This window comes from Budorcas taxicolor, chromosome 3, assembly GCF_023091745.1.
Source record: "Budorcas taxicolor isolate Tak-1 chromosome 3, Takin1.1, whole genome shotgun sequence".
Taxonomy (NCBI): domain Eukaryota; kingdom Metazoa; phylum Chordata; class Mammalia; order Artiodactyla; family Bovidae; genus Budorcas; species Budorcas taxicolor.
In genome coordinates this window covers 70,555,484-70,572,524 of record NC_068912.1, presented here as the reverse complement: position 1 = coordinate 70,572,524, position 17,041 = coordinate 70,555,484, and the positions used below count along the sequence as shown (strand labels likewise).

Below are 17,041 nucleotides of genomic sequence, written 5' to 3'. Positions count from 1 at the left end.
CTCCAGGGGATTTTCCTGACCCAGGGATCAAACCTGCATCTCCTGCAGTGGCAGGCAGATTCTTTACCACTGAGCCCCCTGAGAAGCCCCCATCTAATCAAATTCTGAGTTGCTAAGTAAGGTAGACCCCATATTGGGGGAATCTGGGTAAAATACATGCATCTGGAGAGAGAAGTGTGTGTGTGTTTGTTTGTGTATGTGTGTTGTAGAAATAGTACCAGTATTAGTAGCAGCAGTGGTAGCAATAGTGATAGACAGAATCAACTAGAGAATGTTTAAGGCAAGATAGTTAATAATTAACACTGAACACGTCCTCTTAGCTTACCAAGTTTTGTCCTAAATGATTTCCGTGTATTATCTTAACTAATTCAAGGCATTTAAAGCAGACAAAGGAAATCAGGAGGCAATCCAATGTTAGTGATAAAAAAGCAACACTGGAGAAATACTCAGTATTGTAAAGTTAAAAAAAATTTTTTTTAATAAAATAAAATAAAATTACATATACAAAAAAAAATCTAAATAAATGTAACAATACATTCCTTAAAAAAAAGAGAGAGATAAACAGAGAGTGACCTCTAGAGGATAATAAAAAGCTGGCAGAGAGGTAGGGATTAAACTCAAAGATCGTTATGTCAGTCAGTCTAAGGAAGGATAGGATCTTAAGGAGAAGACAAATCATAAGAAATGCTGGAGAAATGTTAAAATAAGGGAAAGACCCAAGGATATACATTGGAATTGACAGTTGGGCGATCTTTGATGTCATTTTCCAAAGAAATTTCCCTGAAGTTTGGAAATTCTGGTCTGAAGCCAGACTATAGGTGGGCTGAGCAGTGATTAAGAGGTGAGAATATGTGAATAAAAGATGCAGACTACTCTTGAAGAAAAATGAAAAGTTTAGAAGAGAGGGTAATTGTTCAACGGGACACAATTGGAGTGGGTTATTGAAAGTTAAACACCAGAGATGTGGGTTCTGTCCCCAGGTCAGGAAGATCCCCTGGAGGAGGAAATGACAACCCGATCAGTATTCTTGTCTGGAAAATTCCATGGACAGAAGAACCTTGTAGGCTATAGCCCATGGTGTGGCAAAGAACTGGACACGATTGAGTGACTGAGCACACACACTGAAAGTTAGAACTGGGAGCATTGAAAATTTTCAAATCTAAATCAACTTGCATATTAAAATCTTTGGGATCATTTTGATTTCCTGAGGCATAAACTTTCAAAAACATTTTCTTCTAAAACTTTGTTAATATAGATTTTCTACTAAATGGAAGTGGGTATTATCCCAAAAGAGAGTCATGATTCTGTTCTCTATAAGTCTCAATAGTAAAGGTTAGATAAAGATATATAGAAGAGAAAACTGTGGCTCTAAACAAACTACAAATCCTAAGGAGAACATCAATGTAAGTATGAATTTGAGGGAGACTCCAAAGAAGTCACAAGAAATGAGATATCACTTTAAATAAAGCAAAGAAAAACTTAATTTCAAAGTGTAGATATCTATGGAAAGTCTACTAGGTATAAAACTCTTATATTTAATTTTGGGAATTTCAGCTCTGATTGATTGCCATTTTATCCCATGTAGAATTTACCTTACTTTACTTTCTCTTCCATGAGACATTTAGCTCCTATTGATGTAGTCATTTTTTTCTTCTTCATCATTGTCACTGATTTTCAGAAGATGAAGTTCATAGTCGGAAGCCAGTTGGGTGTAAGTCAATAAGTTAAAGCCATGCTGTAGCAGAAACATTCAGCAAATAAGAACAATGAGGACCTTTCTCTTGTAGGCATTACTTTTTAAATATCTGGAATTTAAAATGATAAGGTATAACTCTTCTAGTTAGAAGGCTTAAATCCCAGTGTCTCAGGTCTCAGGTCTCGGCCTTTAGGCTGGGATCGCAGACGGTAAAGCGTCTGTCTACGATGTGGGAGACTCAGGTTCGATCTCTGGGTCGGAAGATTCCTTGGAGAAGGAAATGGCAGTCCACTCCAGTACTATTGCCTGGAAAATCCCATGAACAGAGGAGCCTGGTAGGCTACAGTCCATGGGGTCGCAAAGAGTCGGACACGACTGAGCAACTTCACGTTCACGTCTCAGGTGAAAAATCCTTCTTAATCTGGAATCAAAACTTCCTACACTTCGCTGAGACAAGTTCAGAACATGATAAAAATAGTTTAATTAATTTTTGTATAATAGTGGTTTACACACAGTGATAATTAATGAAAAGATTGAGTTGTGAGAATAAATAATATAAGCATTTAAAGAAAGAAATGTTTAATACAGTAAAGTATTTGTGAAAGGTTCTCAGAGGACCTGGGAACTGAGCTTGGCCTTGAGACTAGGTATACTACAGTCAGAGAAAGAAAACAGAAACTTTCTAGGAAGAAAGAGCAGAATGTTCGAATAAGTATTTAAATTACAACCTGGAAATTGTAGAGATTCTACTTGGATATTTTGAGAAGTCAACTAGCAAATGAAAATATTTTTAGTGAATAATGTATAGTAATTCTTTTCCTATCAAAACAAAGAGCTCCAACCCATTTTTTGTGCTCATAAAACAATGACTTTGTGACAGACACTTTGTCATGCTTATTCGTTTCATCAATAAAGAATACCCGAACATCAAGGCTGTATATTGTCACCCTGCTTATTTAACTTATATGCAGAGTACATCATGAGAAATGCTGGGCTGGAAGAAGCACAAGCTGGAATCGAGATTGCCAGGAGAAATATCAATAACCTCAGATATGCAGATGACACCACCCTTATGGCAGAAAGTGAAGAGGAAGTAAAGAGCTTCTTGATGAAATTAAAAGAGGAGAGTGAAAAAGCTGGCTTAAAACTCAACATTTAAAGAACTAAGATCATAGCATCTGGTCCTATCACTTTGTGGCAAATAGATGGGGAAACAGTGGAAACAGTGGTGGACATTCTTTTCGGGGGCTCCAAAATCACTGCAGATGGTGATTGCAGCCATGAAATTAAAAGACACTTACTCCTTAGAAGGAAAGTTCTGACCAACCTAGACAGCATATTAAAAAGCAGAGACATTACTTTGCCAACAAAGGTCTGTCTAGTCAAGGCTATTATTTTTCCAGTAGTCATATATGGATGTGACAGTTGGACTATAAAGAAAGCTTAGCACCAAGGAATTGATACTTTTGAACTGTGGTGTTGGAAAAGACTCTTGAGAGTCCCTTGGACTGCAAGGAGATCCAACTAGTCCATCCTAAAGGAGATCAGTCCTGGGTGTTCATTGGAAGGGCTGATATTGAAGCTGAAACTCCAATACTTTGGCCACCAGATGCGAAGACATGACTCCTTTGAAAAGACCCTGATGCTTGGAAAGATTGAGGGCAGGAGGAGAAGGGGAAGACAGGATGAGATGGTTGGATGGCATCACTGACTCAATGGACATGAGTTTGGGTGAACTCCGGGAGTTGGTGATGGAAAGGGAGGCCTAGTGTGCTGCGGTTCATGGGGTCTCAAAGGGTCAAACACGACTGAGCGACTGAACTGAACTGAATGTTTGAATCTTGGTTCTTTAATAATAATAATAATATATATACTCATGTATATGTATATCATTTATACAAATCTAAGTATGATAAAGTTCTTTATTTTAAGGAGTTTAAAGATTATTAAGACATCCTTTCTGTTATAAGATTTTTTTCTAGTATACAGTTTCAGTAGTAGTTTTGTTATTATTTTGGGGGAGAAAAATCAAAACTATGGATTTTCTCAAAATTATTTAATATAACAGAATTTTATGGCCAGCAGAAAACTTAATTCGACATTGTATGTAAAAATGCCAGTGACAGTTCCTGGCATGGAGCAAGCACTTGGGATTTACTAAAGTTTAATTCGGAGTAAAGGATCAATAAATGTGTGTGTTGAACTATTGAAAAATTTCTATCATATATTTGGGTCCTAATTGTTAATGTTTAAATTCCTTTATGACTAATAGATATATATTCCTATTTTTTAACTAGAAATACAGTCCAATTCAATAATTATCTGGATGCCTATTATATATTTAGCATAGTGGTGAATAAAAGCGATTCAGTCTGGGACTTCATGGGACTTCATGTAGTGGAAAGGAGATGAAATTGATCTACCCACTCTTTCAGGTTCTAGATTAGGGGAAGCATGGTTGAAATTATTTAATGGATATATGTTCCAGCCTAAGCATTAATATTAGTGCGTTTATCTTAACCACAATGACAAGCATATTTGTATATCATGATACATTGTATCCCCGTAAAATTGGTAGGAGATATACTCCCTATCATGACTTGAAATATCATAAGAACCAATAGATGCATTAAATGTATATAAATAGCCTGTGAAATTATTCAGATAATTCCAATGTACATTGCTCTCAATGGTTAACTATTTTCTTGAATTTTAAAACAAACTAAAACCTACAGTTCAATAATGACTCTGTGTGGTTTCATTAAATCTTACATTTTGACAGTTTCTCAGAAGGCCAACACTTCATAATTAATGAATATTGAGCCAAAAGATTGACCTTCTGAATAACTGGATAAGTGCAAACTTAGGAAAAAATTACATTGGACTAAGAGCCCTTATCTTTTAGAATGAAAGTAAGTTCTGGAACTATGCCTAAGAAATTGGGTCTATATGTTAACATTTGAGAATCCTTTTTACAATAAAAATTCATGCTGTCTACTTTATTGTATGCTATGTTTAAAATAAGAGAATTTGTAAAAAGCTCCATTTACCTTGATCATATTTGACCTCCTTTAAACGTTCCCAAGATTGAATTCACAGGCATGTGAAGTCTAAGATAGCAGACATTTGATATAAATGGTTCCAGAATTCAATTCCAAGCTGAATCTAACAAGCTTCTACTGACAGAAAGCTTCATTTTACCTGAGGTTGATTCAGTTAGTTCATTTGCTTAAAGGTTAGTGTTAATGCAATCAAGGTCACAGGAAGGAGCTGATGCAAAGAAACTTCAAACAAGCCAAAATTTGAATTCCAGTTCTGCTTCTTATTAACTGTATGACCTCAGATAGGTTAAAAATCCTTCTTGAGGCTCAGTGTCTTTACCTTTAAAATGGGAGAGTGGAACCTATCTTTCTATGTTTTGGGGTGAGACAGAGGCACTCCAGTTACCATTTATGCCCTCGACTTAGGATGAAGGCATAGAAGAGAAAAGAAGAGGTGTGGGAACAGATGTTCCTTGAGCTCTTTGATCTCAGCTTCATGTTCTCTCTTCTAAGACTAACAGACTTTTGAAAATTTCCCCAAATATATATTATTTTACCAGCTAAGGAACAGAGAGTACATTAGAAAAATTTACAGTGAAAAAGAACACATCTGGAGGAAATGACTTCAATCAGTTTTCTAGAGAAAAGAGGCTTGGAGATGAGTCTTTGGTACAATAAATCTAAAGGGTCAGCAGATTTGTTGGCAGTCTGTGCCTTTCCATGAAGGCAGTTGGTCCATAGCTCCTGCTGGTTTTTGTTTGTTTTAATCACTCATTCATTCAACAAATTTTTATTGAATGATTACTATTTTCATGGCAACATGCTAGGGTAGAATTATATAGATGAATTTGGCATACATTTTGTCCTTAAAGAATTTGGTCTTTAATAAGGGTGATAAGGCACGTATATAAATTTGTAAATGTTCTAAATAGTATGAAAGAAAGTTGAGCGAGACGTAAAAGGAAGAAAGACAATTTTAGCAAATAATTTGGCAACAAATAGAGGGAAAGTAAAGAAATATTGGAGGAGATGGCATTTAGCTTGGGTGTAAATATCTGTAGATTGGGCAGAAGAGAACTTCTGACTGAGGAAATAATGTGAACAAAGACTCAGAGAAGTAGGAAATGGAGGCAGTTTGATTGTGCAGTTGGGTTTATGAAAGAGAGTCATGGAAAGTACATTTTCAAGGATACCATCAGATTGAGAGGACCTTGAATACCATAGTAAGGAGCTTGGCTTTTATTTTCTAGGCAGAAGCAAGCCATTGGAGATTTCAAAGAAGGGAGATGGAAAAATACTGTGTTTTAGAATGGTGACTCCTAAAGACGAGTTATATTAATACATTTTAATTGTAAAATGAATTTGTTGGACAGATGCCCCCAGTGAATCTCCTAAGCCAGCTCTTTTTTATCCAGGCTGCCGATGTGCTTCTGCAGCATGGAGCTAATGTCAATGTTCAAGACTCAGTTTTTTTCACTCCACTGCACATTGCAGCACACTATGGGCGTGAACAGGTAAGTGTGTAAGTAAGTGACGAGGTAAGTCCAAAGCCTGGGGCGTCGCTTAAGTGTTCCAGGGTTTTCTTAAAGTGTACTATATTCAAAGAAAGGCTACTTGAGATATCCTTTGAATCATTTTTGCCATCTTCTCATCACTTCCACCCTTGAAAAGCTTTTGTAGAGCCACAGAAAAATAGCAGCTACCAAGTTATTCATTTTGACTGACCATTTTCATTCCTCCTCATTTTATCTCCCTAGATCTCTAGTATTACTCAGTTATGCAGCAGAATTACACCTTTGTAGAGGTCATGCTATTGCACTTCCTGAGGACCCCAAGTTGAAAATCAAACTTATTTTTGTCTCTGTGCTGTTCCAGTCATTGTGCCTTTATTTCTTTGCTGGCTGGCATATGCCTGGACACTCTCAAGCTTGTGAAGCGTGACCTCTAGCTAGGGAAGATTGCTCATTTCATTGATGTGCTGCTCAGAGTGCACTGGAGTGCACTGGAAAGCTGGGTACTGAAAATGCTTCTGAAAGTACAGGGTCCAAAGCTCAAGTGATGAAAAACTCCAAACTTTTTCTGATTTCAGGCACAGGCAGGATATACACAATGCACATTGTTTGTTAAGTCATCCTCTTTGGCGATTAACCTCATCACCCAGCAGAAACATAAAGAGCTTCTCTGCATGTTATGTGGAGTGTTAAATTTGTTTCCTTTCCCTGAATATATAGTCACAGTATTATAAAATTATGCTAAAATGTGGATGGCCCTTTTATGATAAGGGACTCACTTTCTATGTGCAAAGACAGCACATAAGTAATTTATGGATGCTATTGTCACTTACTAAAATATGCTGACATGGAGATGGCACATTTGGTTTATAAATGTGCCTGATATGCCATGTTCCTTGGCCTTTGTTTATTTACTTATTTTTAAGTGGAAGAGTAGATGTTTTGTACCAAGAGCAATATTTCCTAGGTACATAATAACAGTGCTTAATAGACAATCGATTTCAATGATAGTTTAAATCTGTCCATTATAAAGTCACATAATCAGAATTTGTGGAGTCTGTATAAGTGGAAATATCTGCTTAGGAGTGCAAGGTTCCTGAAACTAAATGTCTACTACTGTTCAGCTTTCTCCTGTATTAAACATTGGTGTACCCATTAGCCAACAAATGAATAAAACACACATTCCACACTGGTGCTACCTCTTCTGATATCATTTATTGAGTACCAGGCACTTTTCTAAGTGTTTCATGTGTGATAATTTATTTAATCCTCACAACAACCCTATGAGGTATTCCCATCTTAGCAATGGAGAAACTGAATTTTGAAAAGGCCAAATCATTTACTCAAAGTGACATAACGAAAAAATAGAAGCCCAATTTCACAGCCTTTCTTCTTTACCCACTGCACACAATAAGAAGTTCTCCCACATTCCACCAGCTATTTTTTCCACCTAGATTTCTATCAAATGTATACCATATTCTTGAGAGGCTTCTGCCCAAAATATATTTATTTGCTGCCACAAAATAGTTTCAGAGCTTGAATTCACATTTATGCTGATGCGTCAGTGGTCAAGACTTGTTTTTAGAGATTTTTTTGATATGGACCATTTTTAAAGTCTTTATTGAATTTGTCTCAATACTGCTTCTGTTTTATGTTTCGGTTTTTTGGCTGCAAGGCATGTGGGATCTCAGTTCCCTGACCAGGGATCATACCCACACGCCCTGCATTGGAAGGCAAAGTCTTAACGCCTGGACCACAGTGGAAGGCCCTCAATGGTCAAGAGTTTTGAGGAGTCCTCCCGTAACTGTTATTTTAATGGCACTGGTACAACTTAACTTATCTCTTGGGATCACTGTGATGACTTCTGAAATTCCCAGAGGAAACAATGTCAAGTTTAGAAAAAGTATTTGAAAGAATCCTAAGTGAATGTGTAAATAATTTGAACAAATCCCATAAATTACCAGAAACAACCCCTGGAAGACTCCTGAGCTGTGAATCTCAACCAGTGTGGGAAGATGCTAAAGGCAGGTATGGCTATCTCCTGCTTACTCACAAATCAAAACAGGACCTAGAATCCTGATCACAGGATGACCATTGGTGACCTATGCATGAAGTCGCTATGAAAATGAAGAATCACATAAACACTGCTGACTCTGGCCAGAATTTAAAGGATTGTTCAGAGATGATTATGGGTGACTTTAGAGAAGACTGTTTATGTACAATGAAGACCGAACTCTGAAATTGCTCCAGGTTTTAATTTCTTGCTAGGTGATATAATAATAAATGCCTTATTGTTTAGGCCAATTGAGTTAGGATTTTTTTCAGGCAAAAATTAACCAAAAGAACATCTTAATGATATGTCTCCTTCCATACTGCTGAAAGCATTGCATTATTATTTGACATTTGACACTAATCTCAAATGTTTGGATCCTTTAGGTAACTCGCCTCCTTTTGAAATTTGGTGCTGATGTAAATGTAAGTGGTGAAGTTGGAGATAGGCCCCTCCACCTAGCATCTGCAAAAGGATTCTTTAATATTGCAAAACTCTTGGTGGAAGAAGGCAGCAAAGCAGATGGTAAGATTATGGTTAGAAGAATTTTGAAGTCTTTTACTTTATGTATACTTTTTCTTCTACTTTACTTATTTGCTAGAGAATAATCATGAAGTTGATTGATTCTAGTTTTCAAGTCCTAATTTGTTCCTCAAGTCATAATTTATTTTTTTAATATATTAATTAAACCTATATGTTAATCTTTCTTTGCATATTTTATTTCAACTTAATATATTAGGTATGACCATAAAAGTAAGGGTTTTTTCTAAGTTTTTCCTACTTGTTATTACTCACTAATATTTTCTTTAATTGAGGTAAAACTTACATGTAGCAAAATTCTCAAATCTTAACTGAGTATTAAGTGAATATTTCCTTTTGAATAGACATACACAAAAGCCTCCAGATCAAGATATAGTATTTTTATCTGGAAGGTTGCAAATATTTCACCTGGAAAGATCCTTTGTGCCCACTTCTTAGTAAATAGCTTTCATCACCAAAGATAATCAATATTCTGGCTTCTATTATTGCCATAGGTTAATTTTTCCTGTTTTTTAGAAAATGAAGATATATATATATATATATATATATATATATATATATATAGAGAGAGAGAGAGAGAGAGAGAGAATTGCTGAATCAAAGGTCATATACATGTTTAACTTTGGGAGAAATTTCAGACAGCTTTCCAAAATATTTACACTATTTTTCATTCCCACAGCTATATATGAGCATTCCATGTTACTCCCCACATCCACCTCAGTATTTAAGACTACTATTATTTTAAATGGAAATAGAGTTAGAGTGTGGTCAGTTTTGGAAAAAAGCTTTAGAATACACAGAAATATTTTAGATGCATTTAATAGAATAAAATTTTCTGCAACTTTTTTAGTTTTTAAATTACAAAATGTGTTTTGGAAAACTGAAAGTTTTAAAGAAAAGTTCTTTCTCTCTCTTTTTCTATCTTCCTCACAAACTTTATTTCTTGACACAGATTCACTCAGAGTTACATCTTGTTGTTAAATTCTCTCAGGCATATCCAGCCTTCTTCCACTGACCCTCAAGAGACCTAATTAAAAGCCCAGCTGTAAGAACTGCTGGCCTTTGCAGCAGAAATGATGCACATTTCCAAAAGCACAAGGTTGTCAAAGCTCTAGAACTGCCATTTCCTTGGTCCAAGGTTGAGACTGATATTCAGTTAATAAAACTAATCGATGTTTCCGTCTACTCATAAGGAAAACACAAAGGCTCCCAGGGACAACTGTGGCAAGAGGTTAAGGCAGTTTCATTTCCATGTTGGAAACAGGACCGTTTTATTTGGCAATGTTTGAGAAATGTAGTTTCTATCATTTTCTGAGCCAGTGTACAGAAAATCAGGAATTTTTCTATAGCATTATCATAAACAAACTGTGTTGTCAGGATGCAAGGAGCGCTGTTCCTTGGACCTTATTTAAGCAGTCTCTTTGATTCTGTTGTTTTAGAATAGTCAGAAGTATACTAGTGTGAATCACTGAGCACATAATTGTGTTTGAAACTGCCTCACTTTTCCAAGGGGTCAGGAACTGCTCACATTCTTCCTTTTATTATCAATGCCAACCTCAGCCTTTTATTCCTCTGAACAACTCCAAAGCTCAGTGGTGTCAAAATGAGTGTCATTTATGATCAGCATGTCTCCAGGATCAAAGGACTCTTCTACAAAAGGCATTGAAATGTGTGCTGCACCCGTATTCCCTGTACATACCGGCATCATATGATATAATTTTTAGCATTTCCTTTCTGACTCACAGAAGCACTCTAATGCCTCCTACTCAATCATTTTTTTTAAAAGAATCAAGAGACATGATTCAGATTTTTAAGCATTGTATTTCCTTCTAATACACAATTGATATTTAAGTCCCTTTTGCACTTAAACCAATTGCAAAGAATAAACCAGAAAATCTTTAGTGCTAGTGGATGCTGCACAAGATTTATTATCAGCTAGTTCACTTACTCTAAAATATATCTAAGCCTTCAGATGATTTATTTTAGGTCTGAACCTTGCCTGTGGTTAATGGACATAAGGGGAGGAGTAAATGAATGACCCCAAAAGGAGCACAATTTGAAATCTGGTATTTACATTATGTTTCCATGGTAACAGGACATCACAAATGAAAATAAATTAAGGTTATAAAATTAACCAAAATGTAATTCCGAAAGCATGTTCAGCATGTTTAGGAGACTGACCTATTCAGTCACATATGTTTTAAGTCCCTAGTCTTCTTTATACCTTGTAGGGAAATGAAAAAGGAGACACATAATGCTTGTTGATTGAGATTGAAAAGGTCAAATATTGCTTGACTCCATAAGAAGAAAATAGAGATACAGTTCTTTTTGCATCTGTAAAAATATAGGTACAAAGTTAAATTCTTTTTGTATTTCTAAAAATAGAGATACAGAGTTAAAAACGGAAATTTTTAAGTTTAGAAACTATTAATTTCTGTCATCTGATGAAGATATAATTTTGTTAACATGGACATGGATATCAGAAAAAGTCACAAAAGTTTCTAGGACATGGTCAGTAAAGAGAAGTAATTTATTTAAAAAAATATATCTTGTCAGAGCTATCACACAGATTTGTTACTGAAAATTTATTTAAGATACATTTGGAAGTTGAGTTATTGGGATGTGCTAATATTGCTGGGTTAATATGGAAGCATTTATTCTATCTTTAAGATCAATGAGCAGAATTAAGCAGGAAGTAGCATCCATCTACCTACATATTCATTACTCTTCCTTTCAAAATACACTATTGAACACATATGCTCTTCAAGGTAGAGGACTAGTGACTACATATTTTTCTAATAATGGTTTACACGTATTCCTTTCTTTAAAATTTTCCTTTCCTTAGACCTCTAAATTATGTATTAAGTTAGAACAAACAGACTATCATTCATACATTCAGTTTTCCTCAGATAATAATAATAATAATATATGTTTTTTTATCTTTGCAAATTGGTCTATGACAAAATTAAGGTAGCAGAATGGCTGAAGCAGAAATGGAGTTATATATAATATATAAACTCTGCATCTGATCCAGATTTCTCCTGGCCTGTCCCTTTGGTTGGTATTAATATCTTCTTTGATGGGAATAATGTCCAGGCTACTGCTGATAATTTATCAAGGAAATAATCTGATTTGAAGTTTATTGATTTAACTAGAGAAGAACAATGTTGGGTGGGGCCAGAGCTGGCCAAAGGAAAATCATGAATTAATGGAATATTCTGCTTTATTCTGTTTTACAATGTCCCCTCTGGACCTCAAGAATCCTCATGTGACCTCCTGATTCCCTGGACTCCCTACTGTTCTCAAGCATTGACTCATGGTATTGACTTTCCCTGACTTCCAGCAGAATATGAACAAAGGAAAAGAATCTTAAAAAGGAAGATAATCAAAACAGCCAGGAACATTCTTCTGAAGGAAGAGTGTCCTTCTGAGCCACTCATTAATATAAAAGATTCAAAGATTCATTTTTCAATAACAGCCCTGAGAGGAGGAGTTCAGTAACTTTGTTGAAGATTTCTTTTTGGCTTAAGATCTTACAGAACAATAAAATAAGAATCATTGTCTACAAATATAGCCGCTATAAGGCCTAAATCAATGCTCATTAGATGTTAATGATTATTCTATTTGAACTTTAAAAAAATAAACTAGTATCTTGACTTTCTTTTCCTTCCTATTGCTTATTATTAAAAGAAAATCTTTCCATAAACTTTTTTGGTTCAACGGATGATTTCTATTACATATAATAATGAAAATGAATATTAAAGGCTATTTTTTTTCTATTTTGAATAAAGCCCTCTACACAGATGGACAGAGTAATAAAATAACAAAAAGTGGCTGTAGAGCAGTTGATCTGATTATTTTTAATTTTAAAAATTGTGCTAAAGCAAATCCGCAATTTAGCAGCTTGGTATTGACTTGTGTTTCTTCAGGCCTATAATTATTGACTATTCAACTAGATTGTAAAATATTTGAGGGCATAGACTCTATGCGTTTATACCTTATAGGCCTTAGCATTTGGTAAATTTCTGAGAGGGAAATTAGTAAAAAGGTAAAGTAGACATTTTTATTAGATGTCTAATATGTGGCAGCCATCATGCTAGATACTTTCCCGAAATTATCTCCTTTAATCCTTTCAGCATTTCTGCTGCCCAACAATGTTATTCCATCAACTGATAAGAAATCAATATCCACAACACTTAGCACAGTGCCTGGTGCATATTGATCATTTATTACTTGTTGAGGAATGATTGTGTCAGTCAGGTGTTCTTATTTGCCAGATTTGGAAACTAACACTTGTTGATTTAAGCATGAAGGAAATATATTAAATGATATCAATTATCGTAGAATCTTCCCCAGAACAGAGCAAAAAACTGGATTTGGCATTCTCACAGAGAGAAATGGTATCCAAAATCACACCCCAAAAATTAATCCTTTGGAGGCACACTTCCACCCCTACTAACATACACACCAGCCCTTGTGTTTCTGACACCAACAATGCAGGGTACCCAGTCTGTGGCTGGAAACACTACTACTGGAAATTAGATGGAGCTATTCCACCACTGCTACTTTCCCAAAACAGAAGAGACTCTGCTTTTGTATGTCATCAGCTCTGATGTAAGAGTCTGAAGTAACGTGTTGAATAGAAGAGCCTGCAGATAAGCGTCCAACCATGGCATGGTTGAGAGTGAAAGTGTTGCTATTAAAAACTATGCTAGCATAAGAACACTAAACTGGGACATATGGTCACCCTGTGCTAATCCTGTGCCCTAACTGCAAAGGAGACTTGGAAAGCATTTTTCCAGCTTCTATGATAAAATGTGATTTTGGCATCTAGTTAGTACTTTCAACATAGGGAATTTCCCAAATGTCAGAAGAGGTTATAAGGCTGGACTGGACAAAGAAAAAGTCAAATGATCACTACCAATTGGACAATTTAAAACTGCAGTTAATGTTAAACACTTGTCTTGGGTAACAATTAATGAGGTCTGAATCACTTGTTGTCTTTTCATTATACCATGTTTTGTATATTACAGTATAACATTTTTCAGTTGAGGGAATATCAGAACCTCCTAAATAGCACTATAAACATACAGCATGCTAGGCCTCATGCTAATATATTGGGCCAATATTTGGGAAAATGATGCTCTGTCCAGAGTCTGAACTTTTTAACATCTTCCATGAGGGGTGGAAGTATAATCAGTTTGAACAGTGATACTTGTAGAAATAAGGCCATGAGTACCTTTTAGATACTTACTAGTTTCCTGAACTCTTTCATTGTGCAAGGTAGATTTGATTAGAAGTGTCCCATAGATTTATGAGAGCTAGAAGAAAGCCTGCTTAATGTGGTAATGGGCTATAGAAGAGAAGTATAACTTTTTTAATCGGTTGCACTTAATTTTCTTTATTGTTGTCATTAATTGGCAATTCCCAGGAGTCTCTTAGGTACTTAGAAAAGTCCCTGACACTACACAGGAGGAGGTTGAGAAATAGAGAATTCTAGAAAACATATCTTTCTTTTGATGACAGTAAACGCTCAGGACAATGAAGATCATGTTCCACTCCATTTCTGTTCTCGCTTTGGACATCACAGTATAGTGACGTACCTGCTCCAGAGTGACTTAGAAGTTCAGCCACATGCCGTCAATATCTATGGAGACACCCCTTTGCACCTGTGAGTATTATGTATCATTCCATAGGTACTCCAGGTATAGTGTGTGTTCCTTCCTACTCTTCTCAAAGTATTTTCTTTATCTCTAGGGCATGCTACAATGGCAAATTTGAAGTTGCCAAGGAAATCATTCAAATATCAGGAATAGAAAGTCTGACTAAAGAAAACATCTTCAGTGAAACAGCTTTTCACAGGTAAAGGAATATTTAAGCACAATTGCCACTAAGCGAACACTCCTCAACACCAGAAGTCGTGTACGTAAAGCAAGAATGAATAGTGGCAGATGTTACAGTCCGAGAGTGAGAGCAGAGGGTAGGCGGAGGATAGGAAGTCCAAGCTAGATGCACGGAAGAAAAGGTAGAGGCAGATGTTGCAGTCAGTACAGCAGATGGGGCTGGAGCCAGATGCTGCCTTGCTGGCAGCAGCTACAAAGATAGGGGCTGATGTTGCCAAGGCAACAGGCATGTCAACATCTGTAAGCATATTGCTTCTATTCCATTCCACTCTGCAGAAAGCTGCCAAAAGGAGCAGTGCCCATAATCCTCCTCCGACAAGAATCTCATTACCAGAATTCATCAGCATCAAAAGTGACATTTTTTTCCTTACCACTTAAACCTTATGTGCAAATGTATCTACCTATCTAAGACATCCATCTGTCAGCCTGTAAGAGCTTAGTCAGGGTGGCCACCGAGATACATAAGAAGGCATTAACTCCTTGCTGGGAATACATTAGAGTCCTTTAGAGTGAGCTCTGGAAAAGCACACTGAAGGAACATCTAGGTTTGGAAAAGTTGTGACTAAGAAAGAAAAGAGAAGGAGAGAGGGAAGAAAAGGGCTGATAAAAACTCAAGAGGCATAAGTCCCTAAAATGTGCCAAAGGAAGGCAGATATCCATATAATTTAAAACCCTCATTAACAGGCTACTGTTTTGCTTATTAAATAAAAGTGTAGTCATTCAAATTGAGTAAACCTTGAATATAAGACACATTCACCTACATATTGCAGATCTCTCGGCTGGTTTGTAACACCTAAAACATGTACGTGAGACTAACGTGTTATTTATATAGTGTCTGTACCTTGCTGGTGAATGATAGAAATGAGAGACTAACTACTGATTAACACTGAACTAAAATTAAGCTTATACTTCTGCATCAGGCATCAACGTGTCAAGTTTCACTTGGGTTTTCCAGATTTGTCTTACCAGGCAAAGAGGTCAGCCAAAGGGGAGGTGAAGACAACTTCCGTTTATGGAACAGTGAATATGTGCTGGATGATTTGCATCCATTATTTCATTTAATCCTCATCACCATTGTATGAAGTTGGATTTACTATCCCTTTTTTACCAGTGAGAAAATCGAGGCTCAAGAAAACTAACTTGCCAAAGATTCTTATGGCTAGAAAATTATGTATTAAATGCCTGTTGCTGCTGCTGCTGCTAAGTCACTTCAGTCGTGTCTGACTCTGTGCGACCCCATAGACGGCAGCCCACCAGGGTTCCCACATCCCTGGGATTCTCCTCCAGGCAAGAACACTGGAATGAGTTGCCATTCCCTTCTCCAATGCATGAAAGTGAAAGGTGAAAGTGAAGTCGCTCAGTTGTGTCCGACTCTTAGCAACCGCACGGACTGCAGCGTACCAGGCTCCTCCGTGCATGGGATTTTCCAGGCAAGAGTACTGGAGTGGGGTGCCATTGCCTGCTCTAATTAAATGCCTGACTAATTCCAAATGCTGTGTTTTTATGTATCTTCATGATCTAGTACCAAAATATTTTGCCTATTTTCTACACATTCTGTCACAGAACAGATGCATGAATTCTTTAGATCATGCCTTCAGTCAAAGTGGATCATGGAATTTGTCCCTAAAGGGGGCAATCGGGAGAACTGATATTTGTGAGGTACTCAAGTCCACTTTTTCCAATAGGTCATTTTTATGGAGGCTGACACCCCAGTCTAGTTTTCAAATCATTCTGCTACTCTGTGCACACACTGAAACCAGTTATAATCTGAGGATTATCATCACCTTCAGAAGATTGTCCATAGGAGAATATGAGTGGTGTTATTCAGTTGATCAGTCATGTCTGACTCTTTGTGATCCCATGGACTGCAGCACACCAGGCTTCCCTGTACATAAACAACTCCCAGAGCCTATTCAAACTCATGTTCATCGAGTCGGTGATGCCATCAAACCACCTAGTCCTCTGTCATCCCCTTCTCCTCCTGCCTTCAATCTTTCCCAGCCTCAGGGTCTTTTCTAGTCAGTTGGCTCTTCGCATTAGGCAACCAAAGTATTGGAGCTTGAGCTTCAGCATCAGACCTTCTAATGAATATTCAGGATTGATTTTCTTTAGGATTGGCTGGTTTAATGGCCTTGCAGTCCAAGGGACTCTTAAGAGTCTTCTCCAAAACCACAGTTCAAAAGCATCAATTCTTTGGTGCTCAGCTTTCTTTACAGTCCAGCTCTCACATCCATACATGACTATGGGAAAAACCATAGCTTTGACTAGACAGAACTTTGTCGGCAAAGTATTGTCTCTGC

At 36.7% G+C, this 17,041-nt stretch overlaps 1 protein-coding gene across 1 annotated transcript in view; it reads left to right on the top strand.

The window, feature by feature from the left end:
• The window catches only part of TNNI3K (TNNI3 interacting kinase), a 335,099-nt gene that overhangs the window by 90,016 nt on the left and 228,042 nt on the right, over window positions 1-17,041 (top strand). The window contains exons 6-9 of the mRNA XM_052637003.1: window positions 6,153-6,251; window positions 8,685-8,823; window positions 14,365-14,509; window positions 14,596-14,700. Of these exons, the coding sequence (XP_052492963.1) occupies window positions 6,153-6,251; window positions 8,685-8,823; window positions 14,365-14,509; window positions 14,596-14,700 (488 nt within the window). The remainder of the gene's footprint in view (window positions 1-6,152; window positions 6,252-8,684; window positions 8,824-14,364; window positions 14,510-14,595; window positions 14,701-17,041) is intronic.